This window comes from Squalius cephalus, assembly GCF_949319135.1.
Source record: "Squalius cephalus genome assembly, chromosome: 18".
Lineage (NCBI taxonomy): Eukaryota > Metazoa > Chordata > Actinopteri > Cypriniformes > Leuciscidae > Squalius > Squalius cephalus.
Window position 1 is genome coordinate 25,413,621 of NC_137139.1, and position 20,023 is coordinate 25,433,643.

A 20,023-nucleotide genomic window follows, 5' to 3' on the forward strand; every position below is an offset into this window, starting at 1 on the left:
ACCCGTGGTCATGCTGAGGAGGGCTGGGAACTACAGCCTCATATGACTGATAGATGAAGGAGGATGTCAGAACCGAGAGGTCGACCTCGCTCTTATATAAACACAATGATGCAGCATTATTAAAAAACGCATTTTTAAAGCTCATGTTTGCCCGGGCTAAATCCACATATGTTCACAAACACATGTTGAAATATTCCCTTATTAATGTTTGACTTGTTTGACCCAAATCTGTCTATTTTTTGGCATTTCATTTGTGTCACATGGGGCTTAAATTTTAGTAATACAGGCAGACAATTACGTAAGTCCCGAGTCATGTGTAGGCCAGCACACTTTATTCACAATTTCTGTGTTAATTGTGGTGGGAAATATCGGCGGGATGGATTTAATTATGGTAAAACGTGTTAAATGAATCTGTGCACCACAACCAGTTATCATTAGCATGATCAAACTAGACACAATATCTAATCAACAAGCTGGCGAGGGACACATTTAGAATTGTAAGAAGTGAAATGTGCAGCTTTTCTGTGGGCACCCTAGTGAAAAATAAATACATAAAAATGCAATTGATATACATTTATTTTATGCTAAGTATATTACATTTACATATTTATGTAGCCTACTTAAATACCCTGCAATTGTACTTTTGGTATACTAAATTGGTATAAAGTCTACTAATTTTGTACTTTAATTATCTGGAAATAGTGCTGAAGTTCAACTTATAATATACTTAAGTATATTTGATTGTGCTAAAGTGGAACTATAGAACGGCTGCTTTCAGAAATCTGAACAGTAAGTGCATATCTATATCCATCAATATATGGAAACTAATGTTAGACAGGCTTCAAAGGCAGCATAACTGATGACTTGAGTGCTTTAAAGATAAATATAGTGACTACAATAATTATTTATACTGTATGAAAGCCTGTTTCCACCTCTAATACTTGTAAGATAATTATTTTAAGAATTTTTTTTAAAAATAAGAGAAACAAAAACCAAAAATGATGGGAAGTCACAATTTTGAGATACAGTCGCAATTGTGATATATAAAGACATTGTGAGAAATAGTCACAAATTTTCATCATTAGCAATCAGTGTGCAGTCTCTTTCTCTCTCGCACCGCCCTCCACGCCCTCGGTTGGCAAGAAGGGTGGACTGGGTGGGTTGTACACAAACACACGCATACACGTATTCCATACTTTTTTTCTTTTGCAGGAAGTTTTACAAGCTACGTGATCTTCCGACATTTTCTTCCTGGGTCACGCACACCAGAGACAAATGAATGAATGGGGAGAGAAAGAGAGAGAGGGGAGTTTATTTAACCTGATTACACTTGAGATATTTCTCACAACTCGGCAATATTCAATAGTTCCACCCACGAAGGCCTCAACGGAAAATTGCCCTGATATGACCTGCTGTTCTGTTCACACAACACTTTTACACACACATTTATCTTGATATTTAATGGAAACATGCCACAGGTGTCTATTTTTTTAATAATTCTAACACTATAAAAAAACTTCAGGAAACACTTTAGTTTAGGGTCCAATTCTCAGTATTAACTAATTGCTTATTAGCATGCATATTATGATATTGGCTGTTTATTAGTACGTATAAAGCACATATTAATGCCTTATTCTGCATGATCTTATTTTACATTCCTAATCCTACCATATACCTAAACGTAACAACTACCTTAATTACTAAGCAGTAATTAGGAGTTTGGGGCAAGCCGTAGTTAATAGTGAGAATTGAACATAATCTAAAGTGTGACCAAACTTTTTATGTACCTCTTCAGATTTAGCTCCTGATTTGTGTTTAGTTATTTGTTCAGATAAAGCTACATTTTTAAGACAATTTTGAAAAAATAAATATAGCCAGGTTAGAAACATACATACATATATATATATATACCTGTCAAAAGTTTGGAAACTATACATTACTGTATTTTTGATTATATAAATGCAGACTTGGTGAGCATAAGAGACTTCTTTCAATTCATGTAAGATATCAGACCAATGGTTGGCCAGTGGATATTATGGGTTGTATCCGCATGTGTATGTGTGTTTGCATGATTTATGAGGACACAAATGTGTCTACTGACATGGGTATTACACTTGTATTGCCATGTAAACATGGTTTATGAGGACATTTCCTGAGTCCTCGTAATTAAAATGGCTTAAAAATGGCAGAAAGTTTTCTGTGATAAGTAGGTTTAAGGTTAGGGGACAGAATATACAGTTTTAAAAACAATTACAATATCCTCATAATGATAGGTGCACCGGTGTGTGTGTGTCTGTGTCTACACAAAGGGTGGTACAGGGCATTGCCTGTGGTCAAGTCAAAATAAAGCTGCCAGTGAGGGCTCTGCCCTTTGAGCACGGATGCTATGTGAGCATGCAGAGACGTGACTGAACACATTCACAAGTTTCCCGCAGTTTTTTCACTCAAACGTGCACACACCCCTCATTAACTGAGAAAACCTTTCAATACAGATGTAAGATATCACTGCTGGAGCTTTCCACTTGCTTCTGTTGTGCTTTCCTGCACCACACAGACACGTAGACTGTTCTCGCATGGCATTTCTGTCTTTTTCAGACAGAGTCGAGGCTACTTTAATAGCCAATTAAATACTTCAGAGCTGAACATGCAAGAAAATATCAGAGAATATTCACCAGAACTCATGTCTTTTCAAGATTGTATTAATTCCCATGATTTCCCCTGACCTAGACATCACATTTTTTTAAATCCCCCAATGGTTTTCCATGACTGTGGGAAGCCTTCTGCTTGTTAATGTCCATTTTTAACCCTTTCATGCATGAATTATGATATCCTCAGTCAGGATTTTTTTCCTATGTGTTTTTATTGCTCTTAGGGCATGAAAAACAAGAATTGATTTTTATTTTATTTTTTTACAAATTTTTCAAAGAGATCTTCAGATGTCCACTTGAGTGGACAGCATGCATTTGGTTTAAACTTAAGATATACTAGATTTAATATAAGACAATAATCAAACACATAAAGTATGTGAATTTAACGAACTAATCAATACAATTATATCAAATCATGTGAAAACTATAAAATATATACAAAAAATCTAAATGCAAAATATTGCAAAGGCTTCATACAACTTCATACAAGTTGCACTTGGCGTATCTTTGATATCAGAACATGAGGACATGATTCCATCTGATTTTTCTACAGTCTGTCAAGGTACAACTGTGGAAACCACTCAGATGTTCCCTCCAGTGCACCAGAGTATGGAGATTTACCCTTATTAGCTGATAATTCTGATTATGTTCAAGATGGACATGCACATTTCTATCATAGCCCTCCTCTGAGAAAACCTAGCGATACGTTTTTTCAATCTCATCTGAAATGATCAGTGTTGGGGGTAACGCACTACAACTAACATGCATGACCCATTCAGATTACTTTTTTGATGTTACAAGTAAAGTAATGTGTTACAAGTAACATGCATTACCTAATCAGATTACTTTTTGATCTAACAGGTAATTAACTACAAGTAATGTGCATTACCTAATCAGATTACTTTTTTATGTAACAAGTAAAGAAACGCATTACAAGTAACATGCATTACATAATCAGATTACTTTGTGATGTTATGAGTAAAGAAATGCATTAAAATAATGCATATTACATAATCAGATTACTTTTTGATGTTATGAGTAAGGAAACGCATTACAAGTAACATGCATTATGTAATCAGATTACTTTTTGATGTTATGAGTAAAGAAACACATTACAAGTAACATGCATTACGTAATCAGATTACTTTTTGATGTTATGAGTAAAAAAACATTACAATAACGTGCATTATGAAATCAGATTACTTTTTGATCTAACAAATAAAGTAATGCATTACAAGTGTCATACATATGTAATCACATGACTTTTTTCAATGTCAATGAAAATTACTTTCTAATAATACAAATACATTTATTTACAGTAGAAAAAGTCACTGCAGATTAAGTTTTTAAGTTTTAAATTTCAAAAACAATATTCACATTATAATTATGAATTGTAGCTGAAATATAGCAGTTGATGCATGACGTCCACTACAGTGGACATGTGATTAATCAGAGTTTTCTCTCAATCTAAAATCAAAACTTGGAAAATTTTACTGTGATATGACTCATTAGATATTGCTTGATGCTGCAATATTTTTTTTACCTCCAAGAGTCTCCTAGATTCGAAGGAATGGGTGGATATTCTGGAGCAACTTGGCATGTCTGACTGACCCTTGGCCATCTTAGTTTGGAGGGGGGAAAAATCGAAACACAAAGGCTTGCCACTTGATTGCAATTTATAGGATGATGCACAAGGGTCCAATGAAGAGATTGATGTGCAACTTTGCCATAAAAACCCGTGCAAATTCAAGAAAATGCATTTTTAATAGCTGTCCACTGTAGTGACCACTATGCGTGAAAGGGTTAAGGCATTTGAGATTCACCCTGAAGACCAGTGGCGCTTGAATAGAGATGAAAAACTCAAAGACCTGGCTTGTGTCCATTACTTTAGCTGGTGCTCTGATTCACATGAAACATTCTGAAGCACAGAACAGTTGTGGGATTTTGCAGAAATTGTGCAGAAATGTGTATGTGTGTGTTGTGCTACGTGTCAGATAGTCACTTCCCACACTCGGTAAAACTCATCTTATAATTCTTGGAAACGGCACATTAAAGGAGAACTCCGGTCAATTTTAACATTGAGCTCATTTTTTTGTACATTTGGAGTGCTGTCAATACAGAGAACAACGACAAAAATCGGTGTTGCCTACACCGTGTTATCCTCTTTTTAAAATTTGCACCCTGTTGACTTCAATGGGGCAAGTTTTAAACCTGCTTTTAGCCTCTTAACATCCTTGATGTGTTATTACAAGTGCACAGGTCATGTGAGTGATTCCTTCGGAGTGAACGCGGGTCAATCTGACTGCAGTAGATGTGAAAGATATGAATAAAAATGATATTTATTTAGCCAGCACTCACCATACCTGTATTTACATCCTGTTTTCAGTCAAAGTCCATAGTAATCGATTGTCGAGTTCACGCGCATTGGTTTAGTGCCTATGATCATGCGCGTGAACTCGACAATCGATTACTATGGACCGAAAACAGGATGTAAATACAGGTATGAGCGCTGGCTAAATAAACACATCAATACATGCTCCCAGCTGTGGGAAGGTATCACACAAGAGTCTACAACCTAATCACAATCTTTGCACACATATGGTGTTCCAATAGGATATCAGAACTCATATGAGATCTCTTTGACATCTCAAATGTTTCTCCAAGATTTTTAAATCCAAGATAGCATAGTCTTCAATCAAGTCAAAGGTTCATCTATTTAATTTGTGTAAATTTTTGTGGCTATTTAAAGCTACACTGTGTAGGATTTACTCCCATCTAGCGGTGAAATTGTATATGACTACCAACTGAATATTACTTTCTAGCCCCTCCCATTCCGAGGGCGTTTTAACTCCTACGGTGGCCGTATTATTTCAAATCTGCCGGCAGTCGCGAGTAATCTCCCCCTCGCATTCGTCACGATGCCACTGAGTGTAAAAACGCGAAAGGCAAAGCTTGAATTTCCAGGTATGTCCCTCTTTGTCTAATGTATTTTCAAGATGGAGGCGCAACATGGCTGCCGCCATTCGAGCGACTCGCTCGTATGTATTCTGAATGGCAGATTCTACACTTACGAGAATACTTGATTAGTTGGTTGAAGTGATTACACATTATTGAGAACGTATAATTTTGAAAGAACAAAGTGTTTTTTGCTAAAAATCAACTTAAAATATTACACAGTGTAGCTTTAAGGAAAAACATTTAAAGCCGATAATTAAATCAGAACTGAAAACTCCATTGAGTCTCTAAGCTATGAAACAGCAAATTCCAAGCAATAACATTGAACACATGGTCTATCTTAAAATTATGCTAATGAATATGACAGTTTAAGACTATTAAAATGATTCACCCACATTCGATCAACAAAAATACTATGACGCACTTTTTTTATGAAATTTATTCCCACTCACATTAAGTCTGATTGCTTCCTTTATATAATTTACACACCGATTTGAAACGACACAACGGTGATTCAGTATCCCTGCATGCATTGCTTCATCCTGTGTCAGTGTTTGATGGCGATGACTTTAACCTCTGTGAAGAAGTGGTATGAGTCTTTCCCCCCCTCTCGACCAATGCCAGAGTTTTTCATGCCACCGAATGGAAGATTTAAATCTCTGACCAGCCAGCAGTTGGTCCACACCAACCCAGCCTGCAGTTTCCTAGCAACCCTATGTACGCGCCCCACATCTCGGGACCACACCGTGGCGGATAAGCCGTAGCGTACGCCGTTGGCCCGCGATATCACTTCCTCTTCTTCATCGAAGGGTGTCACACAGGTTACGGGACCGAAAATCTCTTCCTGCATCAATGCGGAGGAGTCTTTCACTCCAGAGATGACGGTGGGCAACATGAAATAGCCATCTGCATTATGCTGAGGAAGGGTAAGGTTGTCCACACCCTCCCCACAATGCACCTGTGCACCTTCTGCCAGCGCCAAAGCAACATAACCTTTAACCTGTAGGAGTTAGCAGGCAATTTAGATGTTTTAAAAGTATGTATCTGTTTGTAAACCTAGAAATGTTATTTTATATGAATAGAGAGAGAGATAAAGACTCAGACCTTCTGTAGATGCTCTTTGCTGATGAGAGCTCCATTATCATTGGAGGGGTCAGAGGGCACTCCAGTTTTCCACCGACGAACCGCCTCCACGAAACGAGTGAGGAATTCTGGGTAAATGCTCCGCTCAACGAAGATTCTGCTGGTACACAGGCAGATCTCTCCCTGAGAGAGAAAAGGAAAAGATGCAAGTAAGTTCTTCAGTAATTCTCACATTTATCACTGGGCTGTGAACTAATTATATATGGACACTTTAAATATTAGCACAGCGATGATGTGTTTGTGTGTGTGCCATGTGAAGGCCTGAGCGAGAGAAAAAGAGAAAGAGAGAGAAAGAGTGTGAGAGAACACAAAGTACAATGATGTATTCTGAGCGCCACAGTGTGGCAGAAAACGGAACTACATGGTGTTATCCCATTAAAAAAAGATTTGAGACAAATATATCAAATATTTCCCAGTTACTCCAATATGTTGCATGTTTAACTCAGCAAATGGAGTCAGGTTATCATCATCAACTAAAACTAAAACTATATAAAAATAAAATAAATATATGAAATAAAAATAAAAATATGACAAATATTAGATGAAAAACATTTAGTATTATTAGCAGGAGCACCTGCAGGAGTTTGATTGGATTTGGCATCACATTATTTACAACAAAAAGCATGTGTATCTGAAAATATAACCTGATTGGTCAAGCTGTGCATGAGCTCACCTGATTGGAGAAGCTGGATCGTACAGTAGTGCTGATGGATTGATCCATGTCAGCATCAGCAAATATAATAGCCGGGTTTTTCCCGCCAAGCTCCAGTGAAAGCTTCTTACAATGCGGCGCACTGCGTTCTGTTATCAGTCTTGCTGTAGCCGTGCTCCCCGTAAATGAGATCAACGGCACGTCAGGGTGAGACACCAATGCATCCCCGGCTCGTGGGCCCGTACCAAAGACAATGTTGACCACACCGGGTGGAAAGCCTAGAAGACACACACACACACACATATTATATAGACACATTCACTCAATTCAGATGCATCCCAGTAATAAGAGAAAAATAAAGCTACCAATGTACCCTGAGATGAGCTAATTAACAAATCTGTCCAAGATAAACACACACAAATCCCTCACCAGCTTCCTCCAATAGCTGACACATCATCCAGGCAGTGACTGAGGTCATTTCACTAGGTTTCGCAACCACAGTGTTGCCTGTAGCAACAGCAGGAGCAATCTTCCAGGTCAGGAGATACAGTGGCAGATTCCATGGGCTTATAAGACCAGCTATAGACAGGGAATTTAACAGACATAAACCATCTGAAAGAGGGTGATTTACATTAGAGAGTAATAGTACTGTATGAATCTGACACATACCCACTCCTACAGGACAGCGTACTGTGTAGTTGAGGCAGCCCATGTGATCCATCTGACTGCAGTCATTAGTGTGATGCAGGACAGATGAAGCAAAAAAACGGAAGTTGTACGCTGATCGTGGAATGTCCACATTTCGGGCAAAAGTTATAGTCTTCCCTGGAAAAATGAGAAGAGGAAATGAGTCCATTTCATGCTTTAAGAGCCCTAAAAAAGAACTGAATAAAACCAAATTAAATTGTTCAGTGACAAAAAAGGATGGATGGGATGGGATGGGATGGGATTGGATGGATGGATGGATGGATGGATGGATGGATGGATGGAAAACTTTTGAACAGTAGTATACACACATTCAGTATACAGCATATTATATATAATTATCTATACAAATATCAGCCACTCAGCTCTCTATATATTCTATCAGCTACTGAAAAAAGTACATTGCTGAGTCACTTCAATTCAGTCTACCTTTGGTCTATTGTGCAGTAGTAAGTGCTTTGAACTTCTTCAGTCTAACCTGTTTAGTGTGTCCTGGGGCCGGTTGCATAAACATAGCCATTATGTTAAGACTGTGTCTTATGCACTAGTATGACAAACTAACGGCTAAAGGGACGACCAGTCTTACTTTTTAGTATCAAATTAGACCAAACTATGTAACTGACTTAAAACAGTTATGTGATGACATACTTTTAAGACTAGTCTTAGCAGTTTGTGCATCCGGCCCCTATACTAAGATGCTGTAGTGTTTTACCCTGGTCTTTAGACTCAGCCTGGGCAAACTCCTCCAGTCGAGCCTCTATCAGGTCTGCCAGTTTATTCAGCACTTTGGCTCTCTCTGCTGGGCTCTTAGCTGACCAATCAGGAAAGGCCTCTTTGGCTGCCCTCACTGCAGCATCCACCTATGACCATTGAGAAAAGGGTTAACCAACCAATATATTTCACAACTGAGATCGGGGGTGTTTTGCTTTGTATTGGCCAGTATGGTGTGGTGAAAAAAAAAAAAAAAGAGTGATGTATTCCTTTTTTGCCATTTAAAGGCTTTATTAAGTGCATTATCAGAAAACATATTTTGTTCCACTGATCCACACGAGTTCTTATGGTGTGAGCTCCAGCTTTTTTGGCTTAATCATTAGACACTGGACCTTGAGCGTTGCCCAATCTTTTATGACCGAAGTGTTTACAGCAAGAAATATATGAGACCAAAGGTACATCACCCTGACTCAGCAAGCAATTATTACTCTGAACTTTCTTAGAATTTGTGTCTTCAACCAAATAATGGTATGAGTAGTTAAATATTTTTTAAAGGTAAAACTGCACTTTTTTAGTAACGCAGTGCATAACTGATCATGCACAGAAGTGACATCTTCAAATATTCAACAAAACCTGAGAAAAAAAAGAGAAATATGGAGAAAAACCTCACCTCCTCAGGTCCACTGTCTGGTACTTTGCAATAAATCTCTCCCGTCGATGGGTCAAAAGAGTCCATTAGCTTGGAACATGGTACAAACTTCCCACCGATATAGTTTTCCAGCACTAGATATTTCATATCTTTAGACATTGCAGAAAAATCAGCTTTGCAAACAAAATGATCCGAGATGTTTGCGCACCAGTCAGCGTGCTGTCACATATGAGCTTTCACCGGACTCTTTTGCAATCTGTTTACTCAAGTAAATGAGAGGTTGTATAGGAAACTAAAGGGCTTCACCAGCAGACATGTGTCAACACTGATTAATTTCAGCATGAGTTGGACATTAAAATACCTTAACTTGCTGGAGGTTCTGAGATATTATTCACATTTCCAAGAAAAGGGAATATGCCTATATAATGTATATAACATTTTGTATATATAAAACATTTATTGTTATATATAACATTTTATATATACTTATATATAAAATGCTACACAGTATATGTGTGTGTGTTGATGAGAATTATAAATATAAAATATAAATATAAAATCAGATGACTAAAAGGCAAAAACCTGTCGATGTTATAAACACACACATATACGTATATACAGTGTAGGTGAATTAAAAGCTAATTTAAACCATTTTTAGCAAAGCGATTTTTTAATGAAGCAGCATTAGAATAAATCTTTTTTTTTTTATGGAGAAGAGCAGAAAGACTCGAGAGTGAGACTTTGCTCATTCTAAATCAAAAGACAAACCCTAGAGTAAAGTGGGTGGACGTTCGAATCTGATTCCTCAAGATAAAGATATTAACCACCAAGCCAAGAAAAATAACATCTATAAGGAGAATTAACAAGCAGAAAAAAAGACAACCCTTATTATGCCGAAAATACCATAATAGGCAGTGATGCAGGAAATCTGAGGAAGGAAAAGAACATTAGACAATCATTTGGGATGATTCAAACAGAGGATCAAAGAGAACAATGAGTTGAAAGTAGACCAAGTGTCAAGAATGTTCTTTTAGGTATTTCAAAAAAAATCTTTGAGGCTTTTAAAGCAGAACTAATGTCAGAATCCCTTAAGACTATGCACTTTTAATAGGCCAACATCTGCAGCACATATACTTTATATCCCAAAAGCTCAAATTGAGAAAGTATTTTGTTTTAACCAGCAAAACCCAAAGCTATAAACCCAGAGGTAAAGGCCAAGCAAAGTTCCCTAATTTTTTTACTTTTGATGGTAGTCTTAAACTACAATCTTGCGTGGTGGATAAGGTCGAAGCAGCATATTCCATAGCACAGAGGAAACATGCTATTAATTCTTCAGGGTATTACTCTACAAACAAGAAGCAGAGACAAACTGATTAAAAACCAAGCTTTTGTCATAGTCTTCGGGTCTTTATCTATTCTGAACACGCTGCATTCATGAAGTCTTTTGATTGTGAAGTGGAAAATTACAGCACCACATTCTCACAGAAGAAAACAACTTTTTAGCTATATCTATTAGCATTTGAGCACATAATGAGCAATTGTGAACACTTTCTGGAATAAGTGGGAAATTACTTGATTTGCATAAATCAGATAATACTGCAATAGTAAAGAGAGTTAATAAAACATGAATGCGTTGGGATTCACGTCATTCAGCATCAGGCCAAAAGGTGCAAAAAGCTCAATCAAGAATTAATAAAAAAAAATTTGTAGGGATGAAAAACAAAGCAGGAAAAATACATTCCTGTCCAGAGAAAATACTTTAGTGAATTTTAAGCAGGGTCATAAAGCCAAATTAGCTTACACTATGTATTTATTTACTGGCCCAAAAATACACAGACAAGTTTTCCACAGTGATTCATATCTTTTATTTTTCTGATGAAGAAGCTTTCCCTGGATCAAACAACTTCAGCTTCGAGACACCCAAACAAATGTTCTTTAAATTAAAACCCCTTAATAAACAAGTCAAAAACAGATGAGTAAGAGTCATGTCTGTTAGGTCCTTAAAGCGATTACTGTTAGATTTCCGACACCGGATGAGTTTCTCCTAACTCACGAAATATCCCTTTGTCCACTGGTTCTCAATCCTCCGGTTTTCGTGTCACTGACCCATTAAAGATCAGGAAAAGGCTGAGTAGCAGCAATGGAAGGGCAGGTTTCATTCACACACTGTCCCGCTCGTATGCGAAACTTTATTGTCTTCTATTTCCCCTTTTACAAATGTACACATCCGTAACTAATCAGAATAACTAACCTTAAAATCCTTCCACTTGAACCAAGCCTAAATGTCCATTATACGCTGCCATTTTAGTCAAAAACAATGCCATTTACAATAATCGAAATAAAATATTAAATAAAATAATATGAGTTCAGTTTGTTGTGACGTAATTAATGAATGGAAGCAAATGACAGACTTTCTGTCTGTTCCTGCGTGTTATTAGGAGGGTTCGAGTTGAAACTTGGGATGAATTACAGTTCAGTTGTATTTTGCAAGCTGAAGAGTAGGGCAAAAGGCATTCTCTCTTTTACACACACACATATTCATGCTCACTCTAGGGCTTTTAGACAGATGAAATGAACTGTAGCTAGAATCACTGTCAGGTTGCCATCTGTGTGCATTCAATTTGTGTGTTCGCTCTAAGGGGAAATTGCACTTCTCTCCGCTCTCCCAGTTCCAACTGGTCCTTACTCTTTGATCTAAAACAGTATAAACATCAGCATTAACAAGCGTCACATTCTTATGATGCAATATCAAAACATGCGTATGCTTTTTGCGACAGGAATGTGTTGGACATGTAGTGTGTTTTACCTCTGTGACAACTCCAGCAGCAATGGTGGAGCCCACATATCTCAGCATGAACCGCCCCAGTTCTTTATAGTCCTTATAGAGCTCTAGAGCCACAGGCCTCTGCGTCTGAATCTCCACCACTGCGTTCTGTCCTTTACTCAAACACCTGCACAACATTTATACAACATCAATATTACACTGATAATGAATCTTCAACGAAAACACCATTCTGAACCATCGTTAAAGGAATAGTACATCCAAAAATGATATTAAAAAGAGGCAAATGACAACAAACACCATTGGTTCTTGCTTGTGTCAATGCCAATCACCAACTTGGAAAATGGGTTTCATTTTAATATTACTTAATACATAAAATATTAATAAATACTAATATAATCATTTTAAATGCTTTTGTCATTTTTATTAGTTTTTTTTTATATTTCCATTTAGATTTATTTTTATTTCAGTTTTAGCATAAATAATTGTATTACTTCAACTTTAACTTATTTCAGTTATTTGCCAATGCAAAATTCCACATTTAAGTTTCTTAAGTTTTACATCTACTATTTATATTTTATTTTAGCTTTATTTCAATTACAGAAATGTATTTTTAAAAGTTTATCCCATAAAAAAAATTCTGAATGGATAACGCCAAGATGTGCATAAATTCTAAAAATGCGTATATAAAAAAATGTATGCGCTCAATTGAGTTGAGACATGCGCATAAACTATGATGTAAACACATTTATCAAATAAATCGCTTAATGCACAACAAAAAAAGGTCATGTTACTTTGCCTCAACAGAGGATGTGATTTGGATAACCCGACTAACCAGCTGACGAATTTCATTGCACAGCATCTCAAATGTTGGTTTGATCATTCTGAAATGCGCGAGCCAAAGTCTGTCATTGGAATTTCCTTTAATTCCCTCCCAGAAGCTTCTCACATGATTGTGTTCCCAAACACCAGGCATCCAAACGCAAGATAACATGACGGCATTTATTATGTAGGAAAAAAAGAGCCATTGTAGCAACTTCCATTTTTATTACAGGTATTTTGCGCCAATTTCCCAGGAAGTGACGATTAGTCACTTGAACATCTGAGATGGAAACGGTGCTTTATTCGCAAATATTATGTGCAATATTCGAATTTTGCACATGAGGTGAAGTCACAACTTTGGATGGAAACAGCTACTGATGCAGAAGCGTGAATGAGATTTCAGAGCTACTGCAGAAGAAAGATTGTGTATTTTGTGTTCATCATACAAATAGTGTCATATGTGATTCAGAGGACTTGTACTATAGCACACAAGGACTACTTTTACAGTTGGTGTTCACTTTTGAGCACATTCTTCAAAGCTTTTGTTTCACTGAAGAAAGTCATACAGGTTTGGAACAACATGAGGGTGAATAAATAATCTTTTTAATTTGTGTTAACATACTATATATGATTCCATATCATTCATCCACTTACTTTGGTTTCTTCTTGAGAACTTCTCCACTGCTCTTGTGTAATATACTGACTAACTTCCTAATAGTGGCCGGTTCGCTTACAGTCTGATAATGCAACAGCACCTGACAATCAAACACAAAATACAAGGAATAATTGCAGAAAAACATGCAGAGATGTTTATATACTAGAAGTTTGAACGCAGAGAGAGTGTTTTCTCACAGGGAAGCCTTGCGTGATGGGAAGCTCTATATTAAAGAGAAGAATTCTTGCTCGGAATCTTGTGCAGGCTCTGATGGGCTCTTTGGGATCACAGAATATACATCCAATGCTAGAGAGAATAACATGATCATACAGAATCATAAGTGCCCAAAGAAAGTTTCCAAATCAAGTATTATGTAATATAATCAAAACATTATACAACCACCATATTACAGTATACTCTAAGGAAAGGAATGCTTTCAACACCAGTGATTCATTCCACACTCACTTTATTTTGATGATGTCCATGCCTGTTACAGTTAGACTGACATGATCACCGGCAGCTGCCCAGTCTAATGCTTCATCATGGAGAGTGATCCCTAGAGAGAGAGACGACTGTATTTTAAGGATGCATCACTTTATTTTTTTATTTTTTAAATAAGAAAAAATTCCCAATTAGGGCTTGGCAATACATTACCATTCAAAAGTTTAGCTCTCTGCGTCGCATTTACAACATTTCAAATCCCTCAGTTGTTGATTCTTGTTTTATTACAAGCTCTGTTTGTGTTCTCTTTTTGCCAGGAGACTGTTTTTTTTTTAAATGAGTGATTCCCCGGAGGTTCGAGATTTAGCTGCTTGTTCATTGTGACCAATAATATATGCCACTCTCACACCATTCATGCGTCAAAGAAGCAATGTGACAAGACACGCACAGGCAAGTGACGCATGTATGCAATTTCCTGTGAAAACCATCCTGTCATTTCTAAAATATAAACACTTGTAACATTACCATATGTTACATAGTGAATTAGGGTAAGACAGAAGGATTGATGTTTTGAATTTTTTTTCATAAAAAAAAAAAAAAAAAAAAAAAAAAAAGTAGTGTACCTTTAAATCCTTTCAATGAATCATCTGATAAACACTTATGCAATGATCTGTTTGTGCCATTACTCAAAAATGCTTTATAAATTTAAAAGTTTTAGTAAAAACAGACATGATTATTGCATATTATTTCATATTATTGCACACTGCATATTTATATATTGCATTTTACATTATTATTGTTTATTACCATGTATTGTTACTATGGCGGTCAAGCGATTTACTTTTTTTTTTTATCTATAATTACACAATGTGGTGAGTAATTAATTCTATTAATGGCAAATTAATCACATCAAATTTGGCTTAGGAATTACCCCCAAAAGTTAATGAGTCATTTTGTTAAATGAGAAAAGCATTAAATAGACATTACAAAAAGTAGCTTTAGAAAGAAATATTATATTTGATTCAACATAGAATTCATTAAACATACACTTTTAGGCTACAACAGCCATGAGGGTGAGTAAATTACAGAATTTTCCATTTTTGGGTTAACTAAACCTTTAATGGGTTTTTTATTAATATGGAATATGATATTATTCTATTACTGAAATAATATTCTAATCAAGAAACAAACTGCCAGTAGGCGGCACTAAATGTCTAAATGAGTAAGTTATTGAGTCATTCATTCATTTGATTTGTTCAAACTGCTGATTCATTCAGGAATTAAGTAAATGGCTCTCTTTATGAATGGGCCATTGAATCATTGATTCACCCGAAAACGCGAATTCATTCAGAAACACCACTGTGTAGCTTGGAGACACACAATCGTTCTGCTGTGGCTTTATATGTAATGTTTTTCGTTTGACAATAACAGACAATATTGTGTCTAAAATATAACAATAGTAACTTATTTATTGAATTGTTGTATAAAATCAGTATCACATTTCAGAATAAAAACAGCACTCACATGATATTGCGCTCATAGCTTGAATGATATTGCTTTACTATATACTATATAATTTGATATAAATATGAGACAAAAAGTCATTCAGTATTTTGAATATTGAATTTTAGGGGTATATTAATGCATTATATTGGCTCTATCACACATTGAGTTGTTGTCTTGCATCACGCTTGTCACCATTAGTCTCAGCCTCAGACGTCACGCCCATGGACCGTTGGCTGAATGTATGATGCATATGGTACACTTTTCTGGAAACACTTCAGGAGTTTCGAAGTCGCAATTTGATTGGTTGAATTCTACAGGATGTCCGCGAGACGTGTGTTGAGACTACGTCGCTATTAGCTGTAAGAAATGTCCGTCAGATGACCTACATAGGTTTGGGGCGGGGCGGTGTTATATGTGTTCATTTTAACACATTATTTTTTATCCATAACTAATTAAATAAATATACGTGTTAAATCGACAACCCTATTTGTTATATTGGTGCAAGGAAACGATTAAATATAATTATTCGTTGTTTTCAGTTATAAAAAAATCAATGTGGTAAACATGCCTATTTAAAACTAGATTTCTTTCTGCATTTTACTGCTTGAATGAAACATAAATATATATATATATACACCGGCAAATGCCAAAATTGTGCATGTCTACTACATTCAGCATCCATTGCTTAGTCACAGGACTGGAAAAAAGCTCTAAAACAAGTCTAAAGGAGTATTAACCAGTAATCACGGTGCTTTATGAAAACACCAGAAGAGGGTGCTGTTGCATATCCATCTAGAGCAATGCATGTCTCCATAAGTTGATAAAGCTGCTGTGTGTTTACCTTTAACAGTGCAGGTCTCATTAGGAGGCATGACCAGCGCTTTATCTCCTGTTTGAATGAAGCCAGCCTCCACCTTCCCCGTCACACAGAATCCAGAGCCCTGGTCTGAAAACAGTGAGTTTAGGTGATCTATTTTAGTATTTGAAATAGATATCTATAAAATAGAGTATTTGCACAGAATCTAATAAAATCCTGTATTTGTGCATTTAGATTTTGTACACTTTGCTTTTATGTGGGTTCCCATGCTGACCTTTGAAGACGTCCGAGACACAAAGCCTGAACGGCTTCTCCACTGACCTCTGGGGAGGTTTAAATGCATCTGCAAACAGACAGGAGGAGAGAGATGAGGAAAGATGCAGTGGCCTGAAGGTTTTCTGTTTGCCTCATCAAGTTTTGATGAGTCAAAAGTAAAACTGCTGAGAATTCTCACAGCTCAGCCACCAATCAGATCAGAATCATGACAAGAGCTTCTGTGAAAACACTTTACACTTACACACTCATCCATGTGCATGAACACAGAAGTGCCCGTTCCAACTTGATGCAGAATATTTGACATTTTTGAATTTCCAATTTTTTTAAATCTTTGATCATTAATTAGCATGATTATTGAAGGGGGAAAAACACTGGTGCAGAAATGATTTAGACACAGTTACACCTTCTACAGACCGTTCATTATCATATCATTATTTACTCACCCTCATGTAACACAAAACATTTTGCCCACAAAAAAAAAACTTCTCTATTTAAAATTTGCCTGGTTTATCGAAAAAAATAAAGCAACTATTACATTATATTGTATTTTGTAATATTTTGCATTATATTCTAATATATTATACTGTATACATAGTATATGTGCATGCAAACAGAATTGCACAAATGTGTCCACATAAACACCCACCTATCTGTTCCAGTAGGCATGGCCCTGTGTACCAGGCTGTAAGGTCTGCTACTTTGCACCTAGTGGTCAGATTCTCTCCTGATAGGCCACTGGTAGGGATGTAATACACATCAGAATCCTGCAAAAGACAAGCACATTTGTAACACATGGCCAGCACAGATCATTTCCATAGCGGCATGTGCTGTTGACTGATCAAATCAACTTGCAGGTGGAAATGGGCCATGAAATGTTGCTTTACATTCCCAAACCATTTATAACCCACATTTTACAGGCCACAGAATGTTTACTGGCCACAATTACACCTTGCTAGCACATCAGAGGTGACACGTACAGTAAAACACGTATCATTACAGTTCACCGCAAAAACATCTATTGTTCTGTTGATCCATAAAATGTAACAAAGATAATGTGTAAGCTAAAATACTAGAAAATGGCAAAAAAACAACAAACTGTCACAGTTTAATGACAAATGTCAGGGTGCATTATTGTAACGTGAGAGCGTATCCATGTAATGCACAAGCACAAATCTCTCCACTCGCAGGCGGATTTCCTTCACTCTTGCACAAAACTTGAAGTGCGCTCTCAAATACACAGTGGTCTCGTGGCTCTGCTATCGCTCAGGTATTGCATGTGTCCTCAAACTTTGCCCTGTGCACTTGAAAATCTCTGTGCTCTTTCTCTAGAACTCTCTTCTCTCTTGGATTTAATGTTGCCAGAAGCCATCAATCATCAGACTTCCACGATTGACTGATGAAATAACACAGTGTACCTTTAAATTGTAAAGAAATTTAGGATCCATCCTAGTATGTCGAATAATTCCATGTACAAATTTCCAGCTAAGTTTAGTCAGCCTGTTCTCTAGTTGTTAATTTTATTATTTATTAGCTTATTGTACTTTTTTTTTTTTAAATACTTATTTATTAAGTGCTTATTGTAAATAGCTATTTATTAAATTATTTTATTTAGTGCATTTGTATTTGTGTATATAGTTCTACAATAAAAAAGTGTATCAATTTTGGGTGTGGGTGACATGTCATATTTGGCCTAGTGCACCAGGACCGCAACAGAGCTGAATTTACATTTAAAAATTTCTTGAAACTCATGTCTGCAAAAAAAAAAAGCACACCGCACTCATATTATTTTAGAAACTAGACATAGTAGAAAAAAGTTGAGCAAAGCTGAAACTAGTAAAAAAGTTGAGGGCTGCAGTCAGTTTCTCTTCCGTAGCCCATATTTCATTATTACAATGAAAGAATCTTCTTTTCTCTTAATTTTTTGAAGAGAATTTTATACAAAATGGACAATTCTGTCATTTTCCACTCATTCTCACATAATAAATATGTATATTAAACACGGCTGGCTTTGGAATGAGGTCAAGCATAAAAATGACAATTCTCAATTTCATATATATGTGAGGAAAATAAGTATTTGAACACCCTGCTATTTTGCATGTTCTCCCACGTAGAAATCATGGAGGGGTCTGAAATTGTCATCGTAGGTGCATGTCCACTGTGAGAGACATAATCTAAAAAAAAATTCCAGAAATCACAATGTATGATTTTTTAACTATTTATTTGTATGATACAGCTGCAAATAAGTATTTGAACACCTGAGAAAATCAATGTTAACATTTGGTACAGTAGCCTTTGTTTGCAATTACAGAGGTCAAACGTTTCCTGTAGTTTTTCACCAGGTTTGCACACACTGCAGGAGGGATTTTGGCCCACTCCTCCACACAGATCTTCTCTAGATCAGTCAGGTTTCTGGGCTGTCGCTGAGAAACACGGAGTTTGAGCTCCCTCCAAAGATTCTCTATTGGGTTTAGGTCTGGAGACTGGCTAGGCCACGCCAGAACCTTGATATGCTTCTTACAGAGCCACTCCTTGGTTATCCTGGCTGTGTGCTTCGGGTCATTGTCATGTTGGAAGACCCAGCCTCGACCCATCTTCAATGTTCTAACTGAGGGAAGGAGGTTGTTCCCCAAAATCTCGCAATACATGGCCCCGGTCATCCTCTCCTTAATACAGTGCAGTCGCATGATTTCAAACAATGACGTCTTAGTGTATTACCAACAGTAACCTTGGAAACGGTGGTCCCAGCTCTTTTCAGGTCATTGACCAGCTCCTCCCGTGTAGTTCTGGGCTGATTTCTCACCTTTCTTAGGATCATTGAGACCCCACGAGGTGAGATCTTGCATGGAGTCCCAGTCTGAGGGAGATTGACAGTCATGTTTAGCTTCTTCCATTTTCTAATGATTGCTCCAACAGTGGACCTTTTTTCACCAAGCTGCTTGGCAATTTCCCCGTAGCCCTTTCCAGCCTTGTGGAGGTGTACAATTTTGTCTCTAATGTCTTTGGACAGCTCTTTGGTCTTGGCCATGTTAGTAGTTGGATTCTTACTGATTGTATGGGGTGGACAGGTGTCTTTATGCAGCTAACGACCTCAAACAGGTGCATCTAATTTAGGATAATAAATGGAGTGGAGGTGGACATTTTAAAGGCAGACTAACAGGTCTTTGATGGTCAGAATTCTAGCTGATAGACTGGTGTTCAAATACTTATTTGCAGCTGTATCATACAAATAAATAGTTAAAAAATCATACATTGTGATTTCTG

General features: G+C 36.8%; 2 protein-coding genes across 3 annotated transcripts in view; both read right to left on the reverse strand.

The window, feature by feature from the left end:
- Positions 1-5,776: 5,776 nt before the first annotated feature.
- Positions 5,777-9,729, reverse strand: aldh8a1 (aldehyde dehydrogenase 8 family, member A1). Its single transcript, XM_079849159.1, has 7 exons — positions 9,485-9,729; positions 8,816-8,963; positions 8,068-8,223; positions 7,828-7,977; positions 7,420-7,676; positions 6,708-6,869; positions 5,777-6,603 (listed from the first exon to the last, which is right to left on the reverse strand). Exons 1-7 carry the CDS (start codon positions 9,620-9,622, stop codon positions 6,151-6,153), a joined length of 1,464 nt encoding a protein of 487 aa, XP_079705285.1. The 5' UTR covers positions 9,623-9,729; the 3' UTR covers positions 5,777-6,150.
- A 1,575-nt stretch (positions 9,730-11,304) lies between these two features.
- hbs1l (HBS1-like translational GTPase) overlaps positions 11,305-20,023 on the reverse strand; it is a 30,552-nt gene continuing 21,833 nt past the window's right edge. For both annotated transcript variants that reach the window (XM_079848207.1, XM_079848206.1), the window contains 8 exons: positions 17,409-17,526; positions 16,761-16,829; positions 16,511-16,615; positions 14,188-14,278; positions 13,920-14,028; positions 13,722-13,822; positions 12,270-12,414; positions 11,305-12,157 (listed from right to left, as the gene is read on the reverse strand). In XM_079848207.1, coding sequence (XP_079704333.1) covers positions 12,146-12,157; positions 12,270-12,414; positions 13,722-13,822; positions 13,920-14,028; positions 14,188-14,278; positions 16,511-16,615; positions 16,761-16,829; positions 17,409-17,526 — 750 coding nt within the window. In that variant the 3' untranslated portion in view covers positions 11,305-12,145. The remainder of the gene's footprint in view (positions 12,158-12,269; positions 12,415-13,721; positions 13,823-13,919; positions 14,029-14,187; positions 14,279-16,510; positions 16,616-16,760; positions 16,830-17,408; positions 17,527-20,023) is intronic.

Excerpts from the sequence above, each read along its gene's own strand:
- aldh8a1 (XM_079849159.1), bottom strand. The coding sequence starts at position 9,622 with ATGTCTAAAGATATGAAATATCTAGTGCTGGAAAACTATATCGGTGGG. Across the intron at positions 7,677-7,827 it reads TCAGCTATTGGAGGAAGCTG|GCTTTCCACCCGGTGTGGTC; the intron begins GTGAGGGATTTG and ends TGTGTCTTCTAG. Across the intron at positions 6,870-7,419 it reads GATCCAGCTTCTCCAATCAG|GGAGAGATCTGCCTGTGTAC; the intron begins GTGAGCTCATGC and ends TTTCTCTCTCAG.